This window comes from Periophthalmus magnuspinnatus, chromosome 4, assembly GCF_009829125.3.
Source record: "Periophthalmus magnuspinnatus isolate fPerMag1 chromosome 4, fPerMag1.2.pri, whole genome shotgun sequence".
Taxonomy (NCBI): Eukaryota; Metazoa; Chordata; class Actinopteri; order Gobiiformes; family Gobiidae; genus Periophthalmus; species Periophthalmus magnuspinnatus.
Genome location: NC_047129.1, coordinates 20,269,152 through 20,289,902, shown reverse-complemented (window position 1 = coordinate 20,289,902; position 20,751 = coordinate 20,269,152). Strand labels below are relative to the sequence as shown.

General features: G+C 42.5%; 1 protein-coding gene across 2 annotated transcripts in view; it reads right to left on the bottom strand.

The window, feature by feature from the left end:
- The window catches only part of cachd1 (cache domain containing 1), a 100,755-nt gene extending 88,262 nt beyond the window's left edge, over positions 1–12,493 (bottom strand). For both annotated transcript variants that reach the window (XM_033965202.2, XM_055221024.1), the window contains exon 1: positions 12,001–12,493. In XM_033965202.2, coding sequence (XP_033821093.1) covers positions 12,001–12,246 — 246 coding nt within the window. In that variant the 5' untranslated portion in view covers positions 12,247–12,493. The remainder of the gene's footprint in view (positions 1–12,000) is intronic.
- Positions 12,494–20,751: the final 8,258 nt, after the last annotated feature.

Genomic DNA, 20,751 nt, shown 5'->3' with positions numbered 1-20,751 from the left:
CGCCGTTTTTCAATAGAAAGTGATTGGAGCCAGAGTCGATGGAGCTGGAAGTGCGCACATGATCACTTCCTGTTTGGAACGTGGTGGCTAACAGGTTAGCCATTTATATAAACAGTCTAAAGCATAAATCTGGGAAATTGGAGACAGATCTGCACCTGTTCCATTAGAAAATAAAAAAAAACCTACAGTTTACCTTCAGCATAATTCTAACACTGAGATTATGGATCCAAAAGCTCAAACTTGTTTCCTGACAGTCGTCGTCTCTCGGGTCTCACTTTGGCAGAGAAAACCTTCAAACCTGCAGCACCTCATTTACACTGCAGGGACAGAACTCCCACAGAGGTCAGGGTCAAACGCAGCGGTCAGCAAACAGATTAGAACGACCACACTGGTGATACGTCCTTTTGTTCTGCGCTCAGGTAAAGAACACTTACGTACATCATCACCTATATCACATTCATTCATGTGGCCTTTTAGTGATTCTGTTTAAAATGGTTCACTGGTTTTCACTGGTTCATTTGAATCTTAATCAGAGGCGTACAGTAGTTTCAATATGATCTTTCATCACGATATTTCTCTGTAGTGATATATCAATATATCGCTGAAGTAAATACAGACGATAAATGATAATATTGAAACTCCTTTCTGCCAATGACAAAAAAAAGCAAAAAAAAAAAAAAAAAGCAAATTTAAACCACAAAAACTATTATAAATCTACAATATTGTTAAAAATCGTATACGTACAGCATACATACACACACGCATATATAGTATAGTAATGTAGATGAATAAAGTGCCAAGTTAAACCAGGCGTTGAAAATGGAGCCTGTTGAATGTGTTTCGCTCACTTTGACCAAACCCTCACCTTTGCTCCGAGGAAATATCCCAGAGCTCGGATTTACTCCCTGTCAGATCTGCTCCCAAGACTCACGCCTTTTCAGATACAAAAATACGGCACTAACACGAATGGAAATTTAGGACAAATTTGGAAGCAGCCGTTCACAACAACAAGTGTGCGGTTCTGCCTCGGCGTTAACATATGTCAAACAGAGCCCCAGAGAAAGGCTTCGACACAGGAGAAAACAGACGAAAGGGACCTGAAGAACACAGTGATCCAGCTCCCGCAGTGCAAGAGCCCGTGCTGCAGGAGGCTGAAGGGGGCTGAAGGAGGCTGAAGGGGGCTGAAGGGGGCTGAAGGGGGCTGAAGGGGGCTGAAGGGGGCTGGGTGAATGCCGAGTGTTTGGGGGAGGGAACGGGGATTTGGGGTTATTCCGCTCAATGCCCCCTGCTCCTCATCCTCTCCCAGTTTCTTTCAGGGAGAGTTCATTTTAAGTCCTGGCTATTGTTCACAGTGAAGGGAGTGACTGGGGACCCCTGGCTCGGAGCCGGGTCAGATCTTTTGGAGAGGTGGAATTTGGATGGATTAGAAAAAAAGAGCTGAACAAAGATGGTGCAGAGGAACCTCAGCGAGCAAAGAGTGAACATTTTTAACAGGCAGGATTTGAAAATTAGGCAGATACTTCACTAAACTACAACTCAAAAACAAACTAAAACGAGTTAAATCAGACCTGTTCTTCAGACTGTTCTGTTCAGATCTTTAACCCTGTTCTAGTCGTTTCTTCTCATTGAGCCTCTGAAGTTGTATTTGGAGTGATTCATGTTTGAATAATCTTTAATCGACTATTTTCAAGACGCCATTTTGCCGACACTCCCACTGTGATGTACACACAGATCAGATCAGTGGACAAACACTCTACCATCGCCCAATTTTGAGTAACGAGTAGTAACGAGATGACTTTGAAACATACAGACTTAGACTGGGCCAACACTGTACCAGGTCCTGCCTCTGCTCTGATTAAAGACTTGACTGATTGGACGAAACAGGAGAGGTTACTTCCAAAAATATCATTAAAAAATATATCTTCATTCAAGACAAAAACTTTTTAAATGGTGATTTAAATCAGAGCAACAAGATTTAGCAGTGAAGTTAAAGCATACTGGTCAGTAAGAACTGAAGTGTGTTGAATGTTTGCTACACAGCCTGTGTAAAGAAGTGGACTGAGCGAGTGTGAAGTCACCCACTCCCTGCCAAATCTGTTACTAACACTAGCGGAGCGACCTCGGGGAAAGGAGGCGCCTGATTTGTCTGTTATTAATGTTCATATGTTGATTTACAGACACAATAGTGAAAAAAAAAAAATTAAATAATATGAACATTTAATACCAAAATGACAAGTCTAACAGCAGCAGTTACAGAGAGAGGGGACACAGTTTTTACACAGAAAGTGAATTGGAGCCAGAGTCGATGGAGCTGGAAGTGCGCCCATGATCACTTCCTGTTTGGAACACGGCGGATAGCAGGTTAGCCATGTCCATTTATATAAATAGTCTATTCTACAAACAGATTTCAACAACAAAACAGCCAATAAAAAGTCCAGTCTTCTGACCCTTTGTGATGTTTTTGGCTCCATTTTTCTGAGCAAAACCCATATTATCCACTGCATTTTGCTCATGCGGTTGTGAATTATAATGAGACTACTTCAGTGAAACGTCGGTGTGCATTTATTTCAATGGTAAATTAAAAACAATACAATACACAAATCTCACACTAACAAAAAATTAAATACTTGGATGGCCCTATAGTGGCAGAAACTGGTGTGTTTCCAGGCCTTTTCTGTGAACGACAATACAAACAGACCACAAAATCTACTTCAAATGTTTCTTCATTTCTTTATCTAAATCCAACCAGTAGTAAAATACAAAATCATTTCTAGAGAGCAAACATAGGCAAGTAAAAAGCAACACACATCTTTGAGCTAAAAGCTTGAATTCTGACAGTTTGCAGATATGGTTTTTACTTCTACCCAAACGTTTCCATATGACAGCGTTTGGAGCTTTTTAAAGTCAGCAGAGAGCAGTTGAAGTCTGGGATACGGTGGAGCTGACATAGTTACGGTTTAAGGGACGTCTGAATGTTGAGGCTTTGGAGCGGGGCCAAAACACACAGGAGGCCCCGGGTTTAAGAGAAAACACTGCACTTTGCACAGTTCCCGGTTCTGCAGATAAAGCGTCTGCAGAACTCGGCCGGTTTCCTGGTTTTGGACGAGCCAAGAATCTCAGCACTGATCGAAAAACGGCTCCAAGTTTGTAAAATACTGCAGACGTCGCTAAGGGACTCTGCAGCTGTACACAGATATGCACACACACACATACAGACACATACCCACCCACACGCACACACACACACACACCCCACACACACACGCAGATATACACACACATACAGACATGCACAGATATCTGGCAAGAAGTTTACGTTATACTTTTTAAGGAAAAGATCAAAAACAGTCAGCTTTTTAAATGAAGCACCATTTTCGAGAGAACAGAGCATTTGATATACAAGCTTCTGTGGAGCTGCCAACATGTTTCTGCACCTGAAGCACTCAGGCCTCCATTAAGGCGCCGATATCATCTTAAAATGATTAAGATCTAGTGACCAGACGTGGACTCAAAACTGTCTGCTACATCACTTTTTGAGCTGAGAAATGAAAGGCAACGATTTAAAATAAATAAATTTATGTGTCTTGCCCTGTGCTGTATAAGCCGCTCTTGAGATCAGAGTAAGTCCGTTGTGTATTGTCTGCATCTAACTGGAAAGTGTTTTTTCTTTTTTTGTTCAATAATCATGAAATGCACATTAGCATGCTAGTTGCTGTTAGCTTGACCTTGATGGTGAGTTTTGCCATCAAGGTAAAGCTAAACGAGCTGTGAAAAATGCCTATAAAAAGTCAGTCTGCTCATCTACACTCGACTTACCGTCGACCTGAAGCAGAGGTGAGCGTGCACGAGGAGGGAGCAGAGGTGAGCGTGCACGAGGGGGGAGCAGAGGTGAGCGTGCACGAGGAGGGAGCAGAGGGCCTGTGGCTCTGACGCCATCACAAACAGAAATTACACAGTGTTTTGAAACTATAGTAACCAGACAATACATTATCTCAGATTTTGTGCCAGAGGGAGGGGCCACAGCGGAGACGCAAAATACTGAAAAAAGTTGGAATGCACAAAAAGGCCTCGAGTAACGTGTGTTTTATATTAAAGTTCTGAGTCCACAGTTTGCACCAGTCAATAACACACCACAGACTCTCCTTCAGTGTCTGTAAACTGTAGCAAAGATGCACAAAGTAGTTCAGCTCAACAGAAACTCAACATAATAATATTAATAATAATAACAATGATGCACTGGATTTATATAAAGCTTTTGTGTGACACGTTGCAGAACATTCTTCACTCCACACTCTGCGGTGGTAAGATTCTATTGTAGCCAGAGCTGCCCTGGGACAAACTGATGGAACCAAGGCTGCCAATCTGCACCATCAACGCCTCCGACCACCAACACACACATACACACATACACACACACACCCCACATTCATACTAGGCATTGTGGGTGAATTGTCTTGCCCGAGGACACAACAACACAACCCAAGTCCTGAGATCTGACCAGATCATATGTGAAGATTTACAATGAGAAGCACAGTAAACTGGAACTGAAACATGAAACATATGTCGTGTTTTGATGCAGTCCAGTGCAATGTGTGACAGGCCTGATTCTAACATCCAGGAAAATAAAAAGTCCTCATCAAATACAAACTACATACGATAAACATATTTTTTACAAATCATGAGGTGCAATAAATGAAGAGCAGAATGAAACACTACAGTCGTTAAATATTTTCATGTAGCCAAAAAATAAACAAAAATCCCCCTGTAGAAAAAATATTTCATATTTGAGTCGATAAGTCGTCATAAGTCGATATAGAGACTATAGTGACAGGTTAGAATGTCAGTCGACAGTAAGGATGTCCAGATTATTCTGTTCATCGATAGTTGTGATCGTGTGGACTCAAAAATGTAAAAATCATTCAAATTTATGTGATTTCTATTCAGCCTTTGCTCCTTAAAAATAAACATAAAAGTAAAGTGTTTTTTTAATCCGTCTGTTTGTCACATTAACGTTACCACATCCAGGGAGATTGAGTTCATAAATCTAAAAAAACTGACAACTCTAATGAAAGAAATCACAGTATTTCAAATGTATTTCTTCTATATTTCTTCCCACAATAATCCTCTACACTAAAATTCGATACTGTGCCTCCTGTGGACAGACTTTGACTTATTTGGTGTAAAACGGTGATGCCGCCATTGCAGCCTGAGCCAATAGAGAATAACCTTGAGCAAACGTCAAAGACACGAGATCGATGCAGCAAAAGTAACGAAGCTTTGAAGCTCCTCTGTTGGCGCCCCCTGCTCCTCTGCGTTTGCCTCTGCACATCTACAAGACCTAAAACGAGGCAGCAGCAGCTCTACAACGAGCAGAAGAAGAACATCTGGAAATGACACAGAATGAGAAGAAAATGATACAGGGAACATTACAGGGCTGTGGGCCACTATAGAAATAATTGGATTAAAGACATGTGCTGCCCAGCGGTTGGTCGATTAAAAAGGGGGTGTGGCAAAAGCTCAGAAATCTATTACCTCCCCTCTGTATCTGCCCCAAACTCACAAGTCAAATCGGTTTCAAAGTTAAATTCTGTTTCAGTTTCCAGTTGAAAACGCAGCCTCCATTTGATATTTTTGAGGTTACAGACTATCAAAGAAAAGCCCAGTATCAGATCTACAAACAAATAAACATGTGACATGTGACTGACTGCCCCCGGTGGCTGGAGGCAGCAGATGGCACCTCTTTAGATACATAATAATACTTATACAGTGTTTTTTAAACTGTACCAAAGAGCCTCACCATGCTAAACATGCTAAACATGCTAAACATGCTAACCCCTGTGCACAGTCTGGAGTTGAACTGAGCGTCTTAATGACATAACAGAAGGTCGACCCAGTGACTGAGCAGCAGGAGGCTCAGATTACACAGAACAGAGAGAAAGAGGGCGGAGCTACCGCACCAACAATGAGGGCGGAGCCTCCACGGCTACGATTACACGGTCACAGGAAACAAAACAAAAAAACACCAAAAACACCCATACATACAAACCAAAGAGCCGTGATCCAAAGAGCCGTGATCCAAAGAGCCGTGATCCAAAGAGCCGTGATCCAAAGAGCCGTGATCCAAAGAGCCGTGATCCAAAGAGCCGTGATCCAAAGAGCCGTGATCCAAAGAGCCGTGATCCAAAGAGCCGTGATCCAAAGAGCCGTGATCCATAGAGCCGTGATCCATAGAGCCGTGATCCATAGAGCCGTGGTCCAAGAACCATGGTCCAAAGAGCCGTGGTCCAAAGAGCCGTGGTCCATAGAGCCGTGATTGTGACTAACTACTGTCACTAGAAATGCATTATGGGAGGCATGAGGCTGGACAATATAAATATAAAAATCAAGTCTTCCTATTGGTCGGCCTCTGTACTGCTCTGAATGACAGGAGAAGTTCTCTGTGATTGGTTAAATCCACCTTACATCTTAACGTAAAAACGAGGAATGTGAATGGACGAAATGTTCGATTTCCAGATTTCTCTGTGTGATGGTGACGTTTTCTGCAACATAACAACACTGAATCCTTTTTCCTTTTAAAAAGCCTCAACTCGACTCAGTTCTGTCATAATCCACAGAGTTAATATTTATTTCTTCATCTTGTCACTGAAACAAAGCAAAGCATCATGGTCTGTGTAGTTCCTTCTGTTCCAGCTCCATCCACAGAGATGGTCCTCGATATTAAGACTTTTGACCAAACGATATCAGGACATTTTGATTCTTATTCGATCTCTGATCACTGAATCACGATCAAATCTAAATCACAGACCAAAATCTTCAGTCTTCAAAATAAAACAACTTCTACAAAACAAAATTAAACCAAAACTTGTGTCTAAATCAGAACGTTAAACAGCCTGTATTTTGAATCATGTTTGGGATAATCACAGATCATTGTCTCTATAGAGTTCTCATCCAACATCATCTCATGACTTAAAGAGAGAGTATTAAAGAGTGATTATTTACCTCTATGGAGTATTAAAGAGTGAGTATTTACCTCTATGGAGTATTAAAGAGGGAGTATTTTACTTCTATGGAATATTAGCTAACATACTTAAATCTCCAGGTTTCCTTTTATTGTTTTGAAAATGCTATATTCGCCCAAAACAATGTATTATCATGTTTCATATGTTTCACTTTCGTTTTTGCCGCTGAGTCCAAAGCCCCTTCACAGCGCTATCACATCACAATCAGTGTTAATGAAACTACTGCACATCACACCAGGTTTGTGAAGCTGTAGTATATTGTTTTGTATCATGTTTTCATATATTTATGGAGAATTGTCGTGTGGGAGCATGAGTGATGTAGGCTTATGGGCGGAGCCTCGTACAGCTAACTGTAAGGAGGGTTTGAATAGGGCCCGGGAGAGATCTCTAGATTACTCAAACATGCATGGATGACATCTAAAACCTCTTCCGACATGTTTTTGATGAGGAACAGCATTAGAATATGGGAGAAAGATACAAAAAGTTGATTTAATGTCCAACAAAATGTAGAATAATAAGAAGAAATATTTGCAAAACAACGGCTTGTTAAGTTGAATCAGATCAAACGTGATGGAAGCGGCTCTCCTCAGACCCCCCCGCACATGTGTAAATACAAACTCAGGTGATAACTAATTCATGACAGACACAGCTTCAGTCAAACCCCTTCGGCTCGCGCTCCTTCGGCTCGCGCTCCTTCGGCTCGCGCTCCTTCGGCTCGCGCTCCTTCGGCTCGCGCTCCTTCGGCTCGCGCTCCTTCGGCTCGCGCTCCAACCCCGTTTTGTGACCTTCAAACTAATTCACACAAGTACAAGCCTAAAGACGAGCCTACGCCATGTACAGACAGAATTATTAATGTTTTGATTTTGTTTTGTTTTTTTATTTTTATGTGAAGTACTTGGGTCGGCTCAAGTTGGTTTTAAATGTGCTGTAGAAATAGACTAAATCAGAATATCGAACAGAGGAAATGCTGTCCTGAAAGAGGAGACAGGTCCGTCCCCTTTTTGGACATCGATAAAAGATCATAAATGTGACAAAGAACAGGCAGACGGGAAAGAGGAGGATCAGAGTGACTAGGCCTAAATAAACTAGAGGGGGTGTCAATATTTATAGTGTTACTTTTTCTTTGCAACTGTGACATTTTTTATAAAGAAATTTTTGTCTATATGATCAGATTTAAGCTGTAAAAGTTTGAATGCATAACTCGTCCGACTCATTACAGACTCAAACTAATGACTGAAGTGTTTCATTTTGATGTTTTATTTCTTGCAGCTCATGATTTTTTATAATATTATAGATTTAGATTAGTTTTGTGGTTTAAATCTGCTCTTGGGTTTTTGTGTCTGTATTTACTTGTTGTTAGAATCAAACGTGCTGTTTTTTGTGTTGCATGGTTCATTGTTGGTGTGTTATTTTAAATATGGTTTTCGTTCATTCAGAAATGAGTTTACGTGGGATTACTTTGTATCGGTCTGTCTCTTATATAAAGCAGTGGTTGGCCGTTATATCTGACCAATATTTGGCCTTTTTAGCGTATGGGTTATCAGCCTTAAATGTCCAGCTTGGATCGAATTTTTGTTTTGGTTGATCTGCTGCATAAAAAAATCCACACAAAGCTTTATTTTAACGCTAATAGGAAGAGAAAACTGCACAAACGTGACTCCAGCTCTGTTAAAAATGTGTGGTAAAACAAAAGGACATGTGGGAGTAAATTTAAATGATCAAATTTGGGGAAAATAATCAAAATTTGCCCAAAAATACCATAAATTGTTTTCTCTGGATTCTAAATAATCGTTATTGGCCCTAAAAAACCCGTAATGGACGATCTCTACTGTAGACTTGGTTTGGTCGTGTTCTAGTCCAGGTTTAGTTCCGGGTTAATCCGAGTTTTGGGCCCAGTGTGAACGCATAGTACTGGAGGTCAACAATATTATCGTTTATAGTTGGATCTGACCGGCCGAGCAGACCCACAGCCGTGAGAGTGAAGTCCCGGGATGAGCAGGGAGAGGGCAGGAGTAAAAACTGTGTCCACTTATCATAGCAACCAAACAGCCAATCTGGAGCAGGGATGATGAAGGTAACGCCCCTTCTCGTCTGTACCACTGGTTTAGCAGAAAGGGGGCACTAGCGGGAGTGACCTCTGGAAAACAAGGCGCCTAAGGGGAATTAGATCGTGATTCTGCTGTTTTCAGTTTGTGTTTAACCATATTAAACATTTAGCACAGGTTCATCTTGGGATAGTCCTGCTTTAGGGTTATTGGGTCATAAAGTGGCATAAATTAGTTCCTGTATTATCTCGAGGGTCTTTTAAATCTGGTCTTAAGATACAGTTCCCTCAATTTCTTTGCTTTGCCTTCTGATAAAATTTAAACCTTCCTGTGTAGTATTTTTTATATATGTACTTATATGCATGTTTTGAACTTATACCATGTTTTGCTTTGCTACTATTCACATCATCATTTATCATCTGTATTTTCTGCAGCAAACCCCGGTCCTTCAGAATGTTCCGGGAGCCGTGTCTGTTGGGATCACGGCGGGATCGCTGCCTGTGTGGATGAAAGTGGAGGACGCAGCGTGACGAGGCCTGTGAAGATGTGCTGCGTTTGTGTGTGTCGCCCGCACCCCCTGCTGCCCCCTGGAGCCTGGGAGCCACTCTGAAGAGCCCCCAGAGCCCCCCGCCACAATTACCTTGCACCTCCAGCCGTTTGGAGACTCTGTGGGCAAGTGCACCGGCTCGCTCTGGTTATTTAGAGCAGCAGATGCACCGATCCAATAGTGGTATTGAATATCGGCTTCCAAATATCGGTTCAGTCGCTCTCCTGTTTGGACATGTTGATGTAATAAGACTATTTACTGATCGTGTTTGCCCCAGAAAGTCTCAGAATGTTTGAACTTTTATTTATATGAAGTTGTTCTGTTGTTACTTGAGACAAACGGCTCCATAAACATGCCCATCAGTTTGTTTTATTTTAGTTTAGTTTTAAGGAAATAAATGCTGTTTTCAGTCGCTGCGCTGGTGTCAGCTGATATAAATAGACCTACATCGTTCGTTTATCAAAGATGGAACGATATTTTGAGGACATTTGGGGTTATTTTGTCTATATGATCAGATTTAAGCCGTAAAAGTTTGAATAAATAACTCATCTGACTCATTACAGACTCAAACTATCGACTAAAGTGTTTCATTCTGCTGTTTATTTCTTGCAGCTCATGATTTTGAACAATATTGTAGATTTATAATAGTTTTTTGTGATTTAAATCTGCTTTTGGGTTTTTGCATCAGTTGCAGAAATTTCTAAGAGTTCCAATATTACCATTTATCATCTATATTTACTTCAGCGATATATACTTCAAACTTCCTCGTAACGACCAGCACTAAACATATTTTGCAGGGCCAGTAATAACAAAAGTGCAAAAAACAACCCCCGACTTTACCCCTGACAGACCAGCGCTCCTCATGTTTTTTAGGTTCATCTGCATCATTTTTAAAAAGTAAAACAGATATCGTGGTTGACTAGAACAATGTAGAATCCCTTTTTTAAATATATTGCCTCGTATTTTCCTCGGGGGCCAGAGCTAGATGGGCCTCGGCCTCAGCGTTGCCCTGGCAGTCGGGAAAACTGCTTAGCAAACAGGGGCTCAGGGACCAGATTTAAAACAAAGATGGAACATTTTGGACTCCTTGATTCATGTTTGTGTGAGATCATTTTGGTATAAATATCATCAAAACATTAGAGTTAATTGTCGACATGCTAACGTGTGGTGGAGGCTGTAAAGATGAGACGTTTACGGCACAAATTGACACTTTACAGCCACATCTGACCTTTACTGTTTTAATCTGACCCTCAGGTTTGGGATAATAATTACAGAACAACAGATTATAGACAGCAGCTGATTTAAAATAGAAAACTGTGAATGATAAGGTGAGTCCGGCCCTGATTTCATTGTGAAACAAACATAATGACACAAACATAATGACACATCTGTGGCTCTGAGGGAGACACAGAAAAGACAGAAGCAGATTTAGATTTAGACACATTAATCAAAGCCAGCGCCATGTTTAGTGCTCATCCAGCTGTGCATAATGGAGAGGTGACATTCAGGACGCTTCAGATGTGTCTGGAGGAGCTGCACCTCTGCAATTTGCTCCATCATATTTTTTATAATAATAAGAGAGGATTTTTTTTAGAACAATTATCCTCAATCATAAAAACATAACACAAGGCTGTAATTTAAGGAATCTCAAAGAGTGCGTCGTGCACAGACACTTCCTCAAGTATCATAACCATTTAAAATTACACATAAATCAAACATAATGAGCACGTGCACTCACAGATGACGTGATTCATCGTAAATATTAAAAGAAAATGAAATTATTCTGATTCAAACAAAGATAACAAAAACACAGCCATTTGTGCAGGAGAGGAATGAACACGCGCTGTAAATGTCCTTATATCAAAATAAGGTGGAAATAAACAGTAAAAAGGACATTCTTAAAAAGGTTTTTTAAAAAAAAAAAAAAAAAAAAAAAAAAAGGTGAGAGATTCAGCAGCAGAGCGCGAGCACAGCCACAGGACGCACGCGGACAGCACCAGCACATCTGCGCGCGTCCGAGCCAAGATGAGGCACAAAACTCAAATAAAACTCAAATAAAGCACAAACACACCGGGGTCTGAGTGTGTGCGTGAAACAGAATATAATAAACTAGACAGAAGTGTGGAGGCCGCGCGTGGAGCAGAGAAGAGCCCGGGCTAAAGTGGAACAGGTCAGAGATGCAATAAATAAATCCATTTGTGCTGCGCTGGAGACATGAGCTGTGATTGTGCTCATGTTCACACTGGGGTTATTTATGGGCTTATTATGGGATAGGCTCTTGCACCTTTTGTTTTGCACTTTACATCTAAACTCTGCAGTGTCATGTTTGTTCTTTTTCTGCCAAAGAAAACACAAACCTTGACATGATTCTAAAGCCTGCTGCATTTACCTGCATGGTGAAGACGCCCAGCTCCTGCGTGGACAGCTTCTTCATCTGATCCGCCAAAACTTGAGCTTCCTCCAGGATATTAAACTCCTCGGCGCCGCAAAATCCAAACGACAGGGCCGAGCAAACGAGCACGAACCTGCAGGAAAAAGCCACGGCGCGCCTGTAAATCCCCGCTCGTTTATTCCGTAAAGGAGTGCGTAAATGCGGAGCCAAAGCCGCTGAGTTCCCCCGTGTGCGCTGCGCCATGAGGCCGTGGCTCTGCGGCTGGAGCAGCGTCCGGAGGAGGTGCAGGAGGAAAACTTCAAAGGAAACTACTTTTACAACTTCACGGCGCCAGCTCTCTGTCTCCAGCAAACCTCTCCAAAACGTCCAGCCGCTGCGCCACCGCGCCTCCAGGAAACCCCTCTGACTCGAGGACCAGATCCATGCGTAAAAAGAGAAGGTTTTTACTGTTTTGTAGCGCGTCGTCCTCGCACAGATCCAACTCCTGCCGAAGTCGAGCAAAGTGTGTGTCAGCCTGAGCTTCAGCACAATGGAGGAGAAAGTGGAGGCGTGGAAACAGAGCCCCGCCGCCTGGAGTTTGGATCAATGGATCAGGGTTACGCGCTGCCTTCACGCGCCGCTGGAGACGAGAAAGCGGTGCCATGGTGCAGTTTGAGGACTCTTTACTATTTTAACTTCTTGAACTATTTTATTTACATTTAAATTAAAGAAGCATTTATGAATTACGTCGCTCCTTTTGTGTCGACACGTTTTGCGATTTTAGTTTTTACTGTGAGAAGCAAAAATCTGTCCGTTTACAACCACATGATGCTGTTTTTGTGTCATGAAACAGGCTGTATTCCCTCATCTACAAAGAGAAAGAGGCTTCTGTGTAAGTTTTTTATATATATATATATATATATATATATATATATATATATATATATATATATATATATATATATATATATATATATATATATATATATATATATATATATATATATATTTTGGTGTTTCAGGAGCATTTGTGCCAAACTGAAGCCGTTTAAAGTTTCAATTCAGTGTAAATGCCCCTCAGGCTCCGCTCCTCGAAAGTCCATGTCTTGTTTTCTCCTCAGCCGTAACTTTCTCTGTCAAAGCAGCTTTGAGAATGTTTCAGGAGCCTCTCAGCTCTCTCTCTGTTTTACAACCAGCGCATTTCAAGGTCAGTGAAGTAAACACCAGACTGTGAGGTCTGTGAGGTCCACTGACCTGGAGCAGAGTCCGACACCTGCTGCTCCCCTTTAAACCAGACCTGTTCAAACTGTTCAGATGTTTAACCATGTTCTAGTCGTTTCTTCTCATTGAGCCTCTGAAGTTGTATTTGGAGTGATTCATGTTTGAGTAATCTTTAATCGACTATTTTCAAGACGCCATTTTGTTGATCTGCCCCCGTTTAATCTCCACCTGTACACGCCCACTGTGACATAAACACTTCCTTCTCCAGTTTTATTTTCTTAATCGGTGATACTCGTAGGATTCGGCAGTGTTGCGTAGTCATTTTGGTACAAATGAAAAAAAAGTGTGCTGCTCACTAGTGTAATGTGTGATCCATAGGGGGCGTCGACATCATGCGGTGCATCATTTTCACACATGGATTGGCCTCCACAGAGTCCAGACCTTAACCCCATTGAGAATCTTTGGGATGTGCTGGAGAAGACTTTGTGCATCAATGTAACATCTTGGTGAAAAATTAATGCAACACTGGGTGGAAAATAAATCTTGTGACATTACAGAAGCTTATCGAAACAATGCCACAGTGAATGCGTGCTGTAATCAAAGTTAAAGGCGGGCCAATGAAATATTAGAATGTGTGACCTTTTTGTTCATGGTGACTTTTTTTTGGCCAGGCAGTGTATATTTTTTGGGTTAGTCTTATATACTTTTTCTTTGCTCTACTGGGACATCTGGGGTTATTTGTGTCTATATGATCAGATTTAAGCTGTAAAAGTTTGAATAAATAACTCGTCTGACTCATTACAGACTCAAAATATCGACTAAAGTGTTTCATTCTGCTGTTTATTGTCGATTTATAACAGTTTTTGTGGTTTAAATCTGCTCTTGTGTTTTTGTGTCAGTGGCAGAAATGAGTTTCAGTACGATCATTTATCGTTTATATTTACTTATGTGTTATATGTTTCCAGGACAGGTCTGTTTGTTCTTTGTGATAATATGGTAATGTCTCTTGTGGTTCAGGTCGGTTTGTTTTGTGTAAATTCTATTTACCAGTTGGATTATGAGGAACTAAAGACACAACATGGAGCTGACAGCTTAAAGGGTGAGGCTTGTTTCAGGTGACAACGAGAGAGAGAAAGAATGGAAGAAGTGCTCCATATCTGTGCTGGCGTTTCAGTTTGTGATCGCCGTCGTATCGAATGACTCTAGTAACAATAGCTGGAACATACACCACATATAAAACAAAACATTGATTCATTCAGAGTCTTGATATCAGCCCTGAGTCATGTTCTGTCATTAGACTCAGACTGTGTGAAGTGAAGTGAGTGTGACGTCACCGTTCAGCTCCAGTCCAATGAATGTAGAGCGGGTTAATACGAACAGCTAGCAGGTTAGCTCAAAACACTTTACATCAAGGAACCACTCCCACATTCATACACCAGGGTACACAGACACTGGGGCGAGGGGGGTTAAGTGTCTTGCCCAAGGACACAATGACAGCATTCATCTGTGGCAGCTGGAATCACACCGCCAACCTGTGGGTCAGTGGATCTGACCGCTCAACTAATGATGTTTATGTCATAAGCAGGACTCAAACCGACGACCTTCAGATCAGAGGATGAACGTTCGACTGAGCGATTGCAAAATATATACAGAAAATACTGCCATAAATGTGAATATTTAAGACAAATTTAAAAAGAAATTTGAACCATAATTAAGCGAAAAGTTGATCAATAATAAACAAATAACACAGTGAAACAGTTCATTTAGAGTCATGTGATATAGAGTCATGTAATAAAGGCTCATGTGATAAAGTCATGTGATTTAAAGTCATGTGATTTAGAGTCGCGATAAAGAGTCATGTGATGATTCGACCCCAGTGACGCAAAAGGGAAAACATACAGGACTCCCAAACTAGCACAATATTTGAAGAATAAATCGATACAAGCCTGCTGTTGATGCTCTGCAGTGACATCACGCTGGGGGGGCTGCTACATGTATGTCTATGGCAGAATGTTCGGCTGTTACCATGGTGACACAATGCACACAATAACTACCAAAAAGTTTTAAGATTCATCTGAAAACTCAAGAAAAAAATTCAAAAATGGAAGTTCAGGGTTACATAGTGCGCTGATTGATACTTTGCAGTGGGGTGTTCTATATGTATGTCTGTGGTCGAATGTTCAGCTGTTACCATGGTGACACAATGCACTCATTAGCAAACACTACCCAAAAAGTTTTGAGATGACCTGAAAACTCCAGAAAAAATACAAAAGTGATTTAAAGAGGACATGTTCAGGAGCCTGTGATGAGTCCGATCTCATGGTCCTGTTTAGGAGTTTGATTTTACACAAAAAGATGAGAGTGACTCACTGAAAAACTGTTGGCTAATGCTAATGCTAATGCTAGCTAGCCTGTGACTGTAACGTAAGCATTGCCTCCAGTTAGCTTCACCGCCTGTATGACAGGTCTGCCTCTTCCCCATGCTTCAGGTGACTCCCAGTGTGATGTATGTTGTTCACAAACAGCTGAAAGTTCGTACGCTGCTGCTGGGCCCTGAATGTCTCGTTTGTTCGGGTCTGAGGACGTCAGATGTTTGCAGCTCAGTCAGCTGCTTCAGACTCACAAACAGACGGATGTTTACACAGGTCTGTGAACACACCACATCACTGATCCACGTCCACAGAAAAGCCCAGGCCCCAAAGGCAGTGCTGTCTTCACTTTCTTCACTGACACTGAGGCATTATGGGAAATGCATTTGTTTTCATGGATCAGCTGACTGAGTTTATTCACAGGATTAAAAGTGTTCTATGGGATGTTTACTGAAAAAAAAAGTTTGCAGTGGTCCAAACCTATTCCACACTCACCTTATGCATTCAGAGCATTCTAATTACTCACGGCGATGAGTTTATTAGTATAAAAACTTTGACAGACCAGAGCATTGGGCATCATTGTAGAAATTGGGTTCTTCAATGTGGATAAAAGTAAAACGTGAGCGCAATGTAAAGACACTGCTTAACATGCTACATGCTAACCTCAGCACTACTATCAAAACTATGCACCAACACCTACCAGTATGTGATCTGGTGCATCACTGATACTTTGCAGCTGATGTCATCAACATTACCTGGGGGTGTGATGCTATCTGTAGGCACTGCTCTGTCTGAGGCTTTATTAGACGTTAATATGATCTTTATTTTTGCACAATCTGACCATAAAGACCTGAACTTTCTGAACTCCAACAGGTAATTTGTGCTGTAAAACAAGTCCCTCTCAAATAACATTACAGTCATAAGCTAGCATTAGCATTAGCATTAGCCAACAGTTTTTCAGTAAAATCAAACATGAACGCTCGGACTGATCACATGCTCCAGAAAATGTGCTCTTTAAATCCATTTAGCATTTTTCTTTGAGTTTTCAGACAATCTTAAAACATTTTTCAGTGTTTGCTAATGTGAGCATTGTGTTACCATGGTAACTGCTGAACATTCCAGCATAGACATACATGTAGAACACCCCACTGCAAAGTATCAATAGGTGCACTATGTAACTTTTGGGGTGGAGGGTCTGTTGCACCTGTTTGTCTCCATGGAGATGTTATTGCTTTGCTTGGAATGTTCCACAGTATGGTATTAAATGTTTTCCGTTTGGGTGTGAATTCCTCCCAGAATCCCTTGAAAATTGAACATTCTTACCGCGAGCTAACCCCCCTGACCTCCCTCTGACCTCTGACCCCTTCTTTAAGTCTCTGTTGTGCACACGCAGAGCAGATTTAGCTGTGTTTATGACTGCAGCAGGTGAACACGACAAACTGCACTTCAAACATACAACAGACATTATGTAATAAAGAACACAACTCTACAGAACCAGCTGCTGCTTCTGGAGCCTCATCAGTCCTTTTGTATTTGTATAGTTCTCATCTCTGTGGATCATTATGTTACAATTTACACATTTTAAATTACAATATTCATCTAAAACCACTTCACAAAAGAAACAAGTCCAATGGGAGCTGACGTCACCGTAAACATCATCACAACAAAGCGCCGCATGCTGTCGGCGCCCCCCATGGATAGCTCTACATCACACTAGTGAGCAGTGACTTTTTTTTTCATTTGTGCCAAAATAACTATGCGATGCTGAAGGAAGTGCGTACGTCACAGTGGGGCGTGTCTGACAGCAGCAGTTACAGAGAGAGTTACAGAGAGCCACAGATTTTCAATGTTAAGTGAATTGGAGCCAGAGTCGATGGATCCGGAAGTGCGCCCATGCTCACTTCCTGTTTGTAGCGCGGCGGCTAGCAGGTTAGCTCTGTCCATTTGTATATACAGTCCATGGTCGTGTTCTTGGCCGTTGTGCTCCGTCAGTCCTATGTGTTTGCACTGATACATTTCTTATGAGTCGGGTGGAGTTTTAAAGCAGAGGCACCCGTACTGTTGCTATGGTAACACGATTCTTTGAAGTTTTTTTTTGCCCCCCACTATATTTTTTACAGCTGGATTTGACATCACACAGTCACACACACACACACACAGGTACGCACACACATACACACACACTCTTCCTCTCCATCTCTCCTCCTCCTTTTCCTCTTCTCTCTCTTCATTTTTGCCCCATCACATTCTCCCTTTGAAGACATAAGCCGATTGCAAGTCAGAATCCAACGCTATTTATGGCTGTGTTCAAAACTGGGGCTTCGGGGTGACATTTTAGGTTAAATATAGAATAAACAACAGCGTTTGAGTCAGAACGACGGCATAAAATAAATAAATACAACTAAAAAAAACCTCATTACAAACCTGCACTGCACCGATAATGAAAGATGTCTGCGATGCGTTCGAGTGCGGACTTTAAAGAGGGAGATATCAAACGTTTGGGAGCAGGCAGAGGAGGGGGAGGGAGAGAGGAGGAGGAGATGAAAGGGATAGGGGGGTGAGGGGGTGGAGGAGAGGAGGGGGAACGGGGGGTGCAGTGGTGGGGGTGGGGGGTAAGAGGAGCGGGAGATGAGAGGACTCGGTGTTGTCATGTTCTCAGTCTGAAATATTGATTTAAATGTCGTATATAAAGCTCAAATATGGAACACGCAACAAGACGAGGGCGTTTGGCGACTCGTCTGAATCTACAGATCAACAATGATGCAACGTTTAAGTCTTTATATGGGTTTGGATGGGTGTAGACGGGTTTGAATGGGTTTGGATGGGTGTAGACGGGTTTGGATGGGTGTAGACAGGTTTGGATGGGTTTGGACAGGTTTAGAAGGGTTTGGACGGGTATAAATGGGTTTTGACGGATTTGGACGGGTTTGGACGAAAACAGAACTCTGGAGTGAAGCTCTGGAAGGTAACGCCTCTTCCTGCCCACACCTCTGGTTTAAGGCCGTTGGCTTCTCTTCTTCCGCTGGTTTAGCAGGGAGTGGGCGCTTAGCAACGCTGTCAATCAAACCTGTTGCTAACACTAGCAAGAGCGACCTTGGGGGAAGAAGGCACCTGATTTGTCTGTTATTAATGTTCATATCTTGATTTACAGACACAATAGTGAAATAAGAATCAATGGAGCCTGAAGTGTGCCCATGATCACTTCCTGTTTGGAATTCAGCAGCTAGCAGGTTAGCTATGTCCATTTATATAAACAGTCTATGGTTCTGTTGCAGACTTTGTCTGTCCAGGGCAGATAGTTGCATCCATTGGAACTCAGCAGATAAAATCATTAGACTACACAGCTCTGTATGGCACAGGGAAAGTGTGTAGTCAGGCTGGCCAGGCTACAAGAATTCAAATGAATGAGAATGTGTGATGCGATGCGATGCTTTGGCATTTGTTCATAGCCTGAATGTGAGTAAGACATTAAAAAGTGTTTTATGGTGCCTGGACCACTGGTGGAACAGCTCCCTCAGGTGGGACTGGGTCAGATCTGCAGTTTGTGCGTTTGACTCATTTACAGTTCATTTGAACCCATTTTGTGTCCTTTGGGTCATTTCTGTTTAAACTACAGTGGAAATGTAGTCCACTTTTAGACCTGGAATAGTCCTGGTATAGTCCTGGTTTAGATCTGGAATAGTTCTGTTATAGACCTGGTTTAGACTTGGTGGTACTCGTAAAGCCAGATCTGTCCTTTGGTGGTCCTTAGTCTGAGATGTTTGACTCTTTATCAGAAGATCAGACCTGGATGAGGCAGAGCGGAAGCTCACAGCTCCATGTGCTTCATTAAAACCCTTTAATTAAAACATAACGACTCAACATTTTGTTTTGGAGATTTGTTTTCCAGATTGGGACCCTGAGGTTTGCAGTTAATTGGGTCTTTCATTGTATCTGGAGAGAGCAGGGGTCTTTTCATGGCCCGTCCTCCCTCCCTCCACACTCCTCCTCCACTCCTTCACACTCATCCCTCCACACTCCTCCTCCACCCCTTCACACTTATCCCTCTACACTACTCCTCCACTCCTTCACACTCATCCCTCTACACTACTCCTCCACTACTCCACACTCCTCCTCTATACTCCCCCCTAACCTTAGGGCCCTGTGTGAGACTAAGGAGTGCAGTGGACTCTGGAGGATCTGGAGGGAGTGACTAGCCTTAGTCCTGGTACAACCACATGGAAGACGTTAAAGTGCACATGGCAGCTTTTTATCATTCTGACTTGGTTTGGTGAGAGAGAACCTGTGCTGAATAAGAAAACTTATAAGAGTTTTACATCAGTTAAAGAGGAGGTATTTTACTTATATGGGGTATTAAATAAAAACCACTGGACAACTGGCCCTTCCCTGAACTGCCACCTTAACGTGGTGGAGGGGTTTGAGCACCTAAATGATCCTGGGAGATATGTTGTCAGGGGCCCCTGGTAGGGTCATCCATGACAAACAGGTCCTGGGGGATGGGTCAGACTAGGATCCATGAGGGACTGGTGCCTAGAGATCTGATTGGCAGTCGAAGGCGGGGGTCTCGGCGACCGGATCTCCGGACATTGAGACTGGCTCTGGGGACATGGAATGTCACCTTGCTGGGAGGGAGGAGCCTGAGTTTGTGTGGGAGGTTGAGCATTACCGGCAGACCCAAGCATACTGTGAGGGTCTTTTGGGAATGTCTGGTGGAGCCCTCTGTCAGGGTGGTTTTTAACTTGCACCTCCGGCAGAGCTTCTCACGGGGGAGGCTGGGGACATGGATTCGGAGTGGACCATGTTCTCCGCCTCTGTTGTGTATCCGGCTGCTCGTAGTTGTGGTCGTAAAGTCTGCGGTGCTTGTCATGGGGGCAACCCCCGAACTCGGTGGTGGACACTGGAAGTAAGGTATGCCGTCAGGCTGAAGAAGGAGTCCTAATGAGCCTTGTTGGCTTGTGGAACTCCTGAGGCAGCTGACGAGCCAAGCGTGCTGCAGCTTGTGCGGTCACAGAGGCAAAAACTCTGGGTTTTGAGGAGTTCGGGGAGTCCATGGAGGAGGACTATTGGACGGCCTCAAAGAGATTCTTGCAAACCCCTGCTTCACTAACACTGTTTAAAGTGGGGGTGAAGAGCTGCTGACCTCCACTGGGGATGTTGTCAGGCGGTGGAAAGAATACTT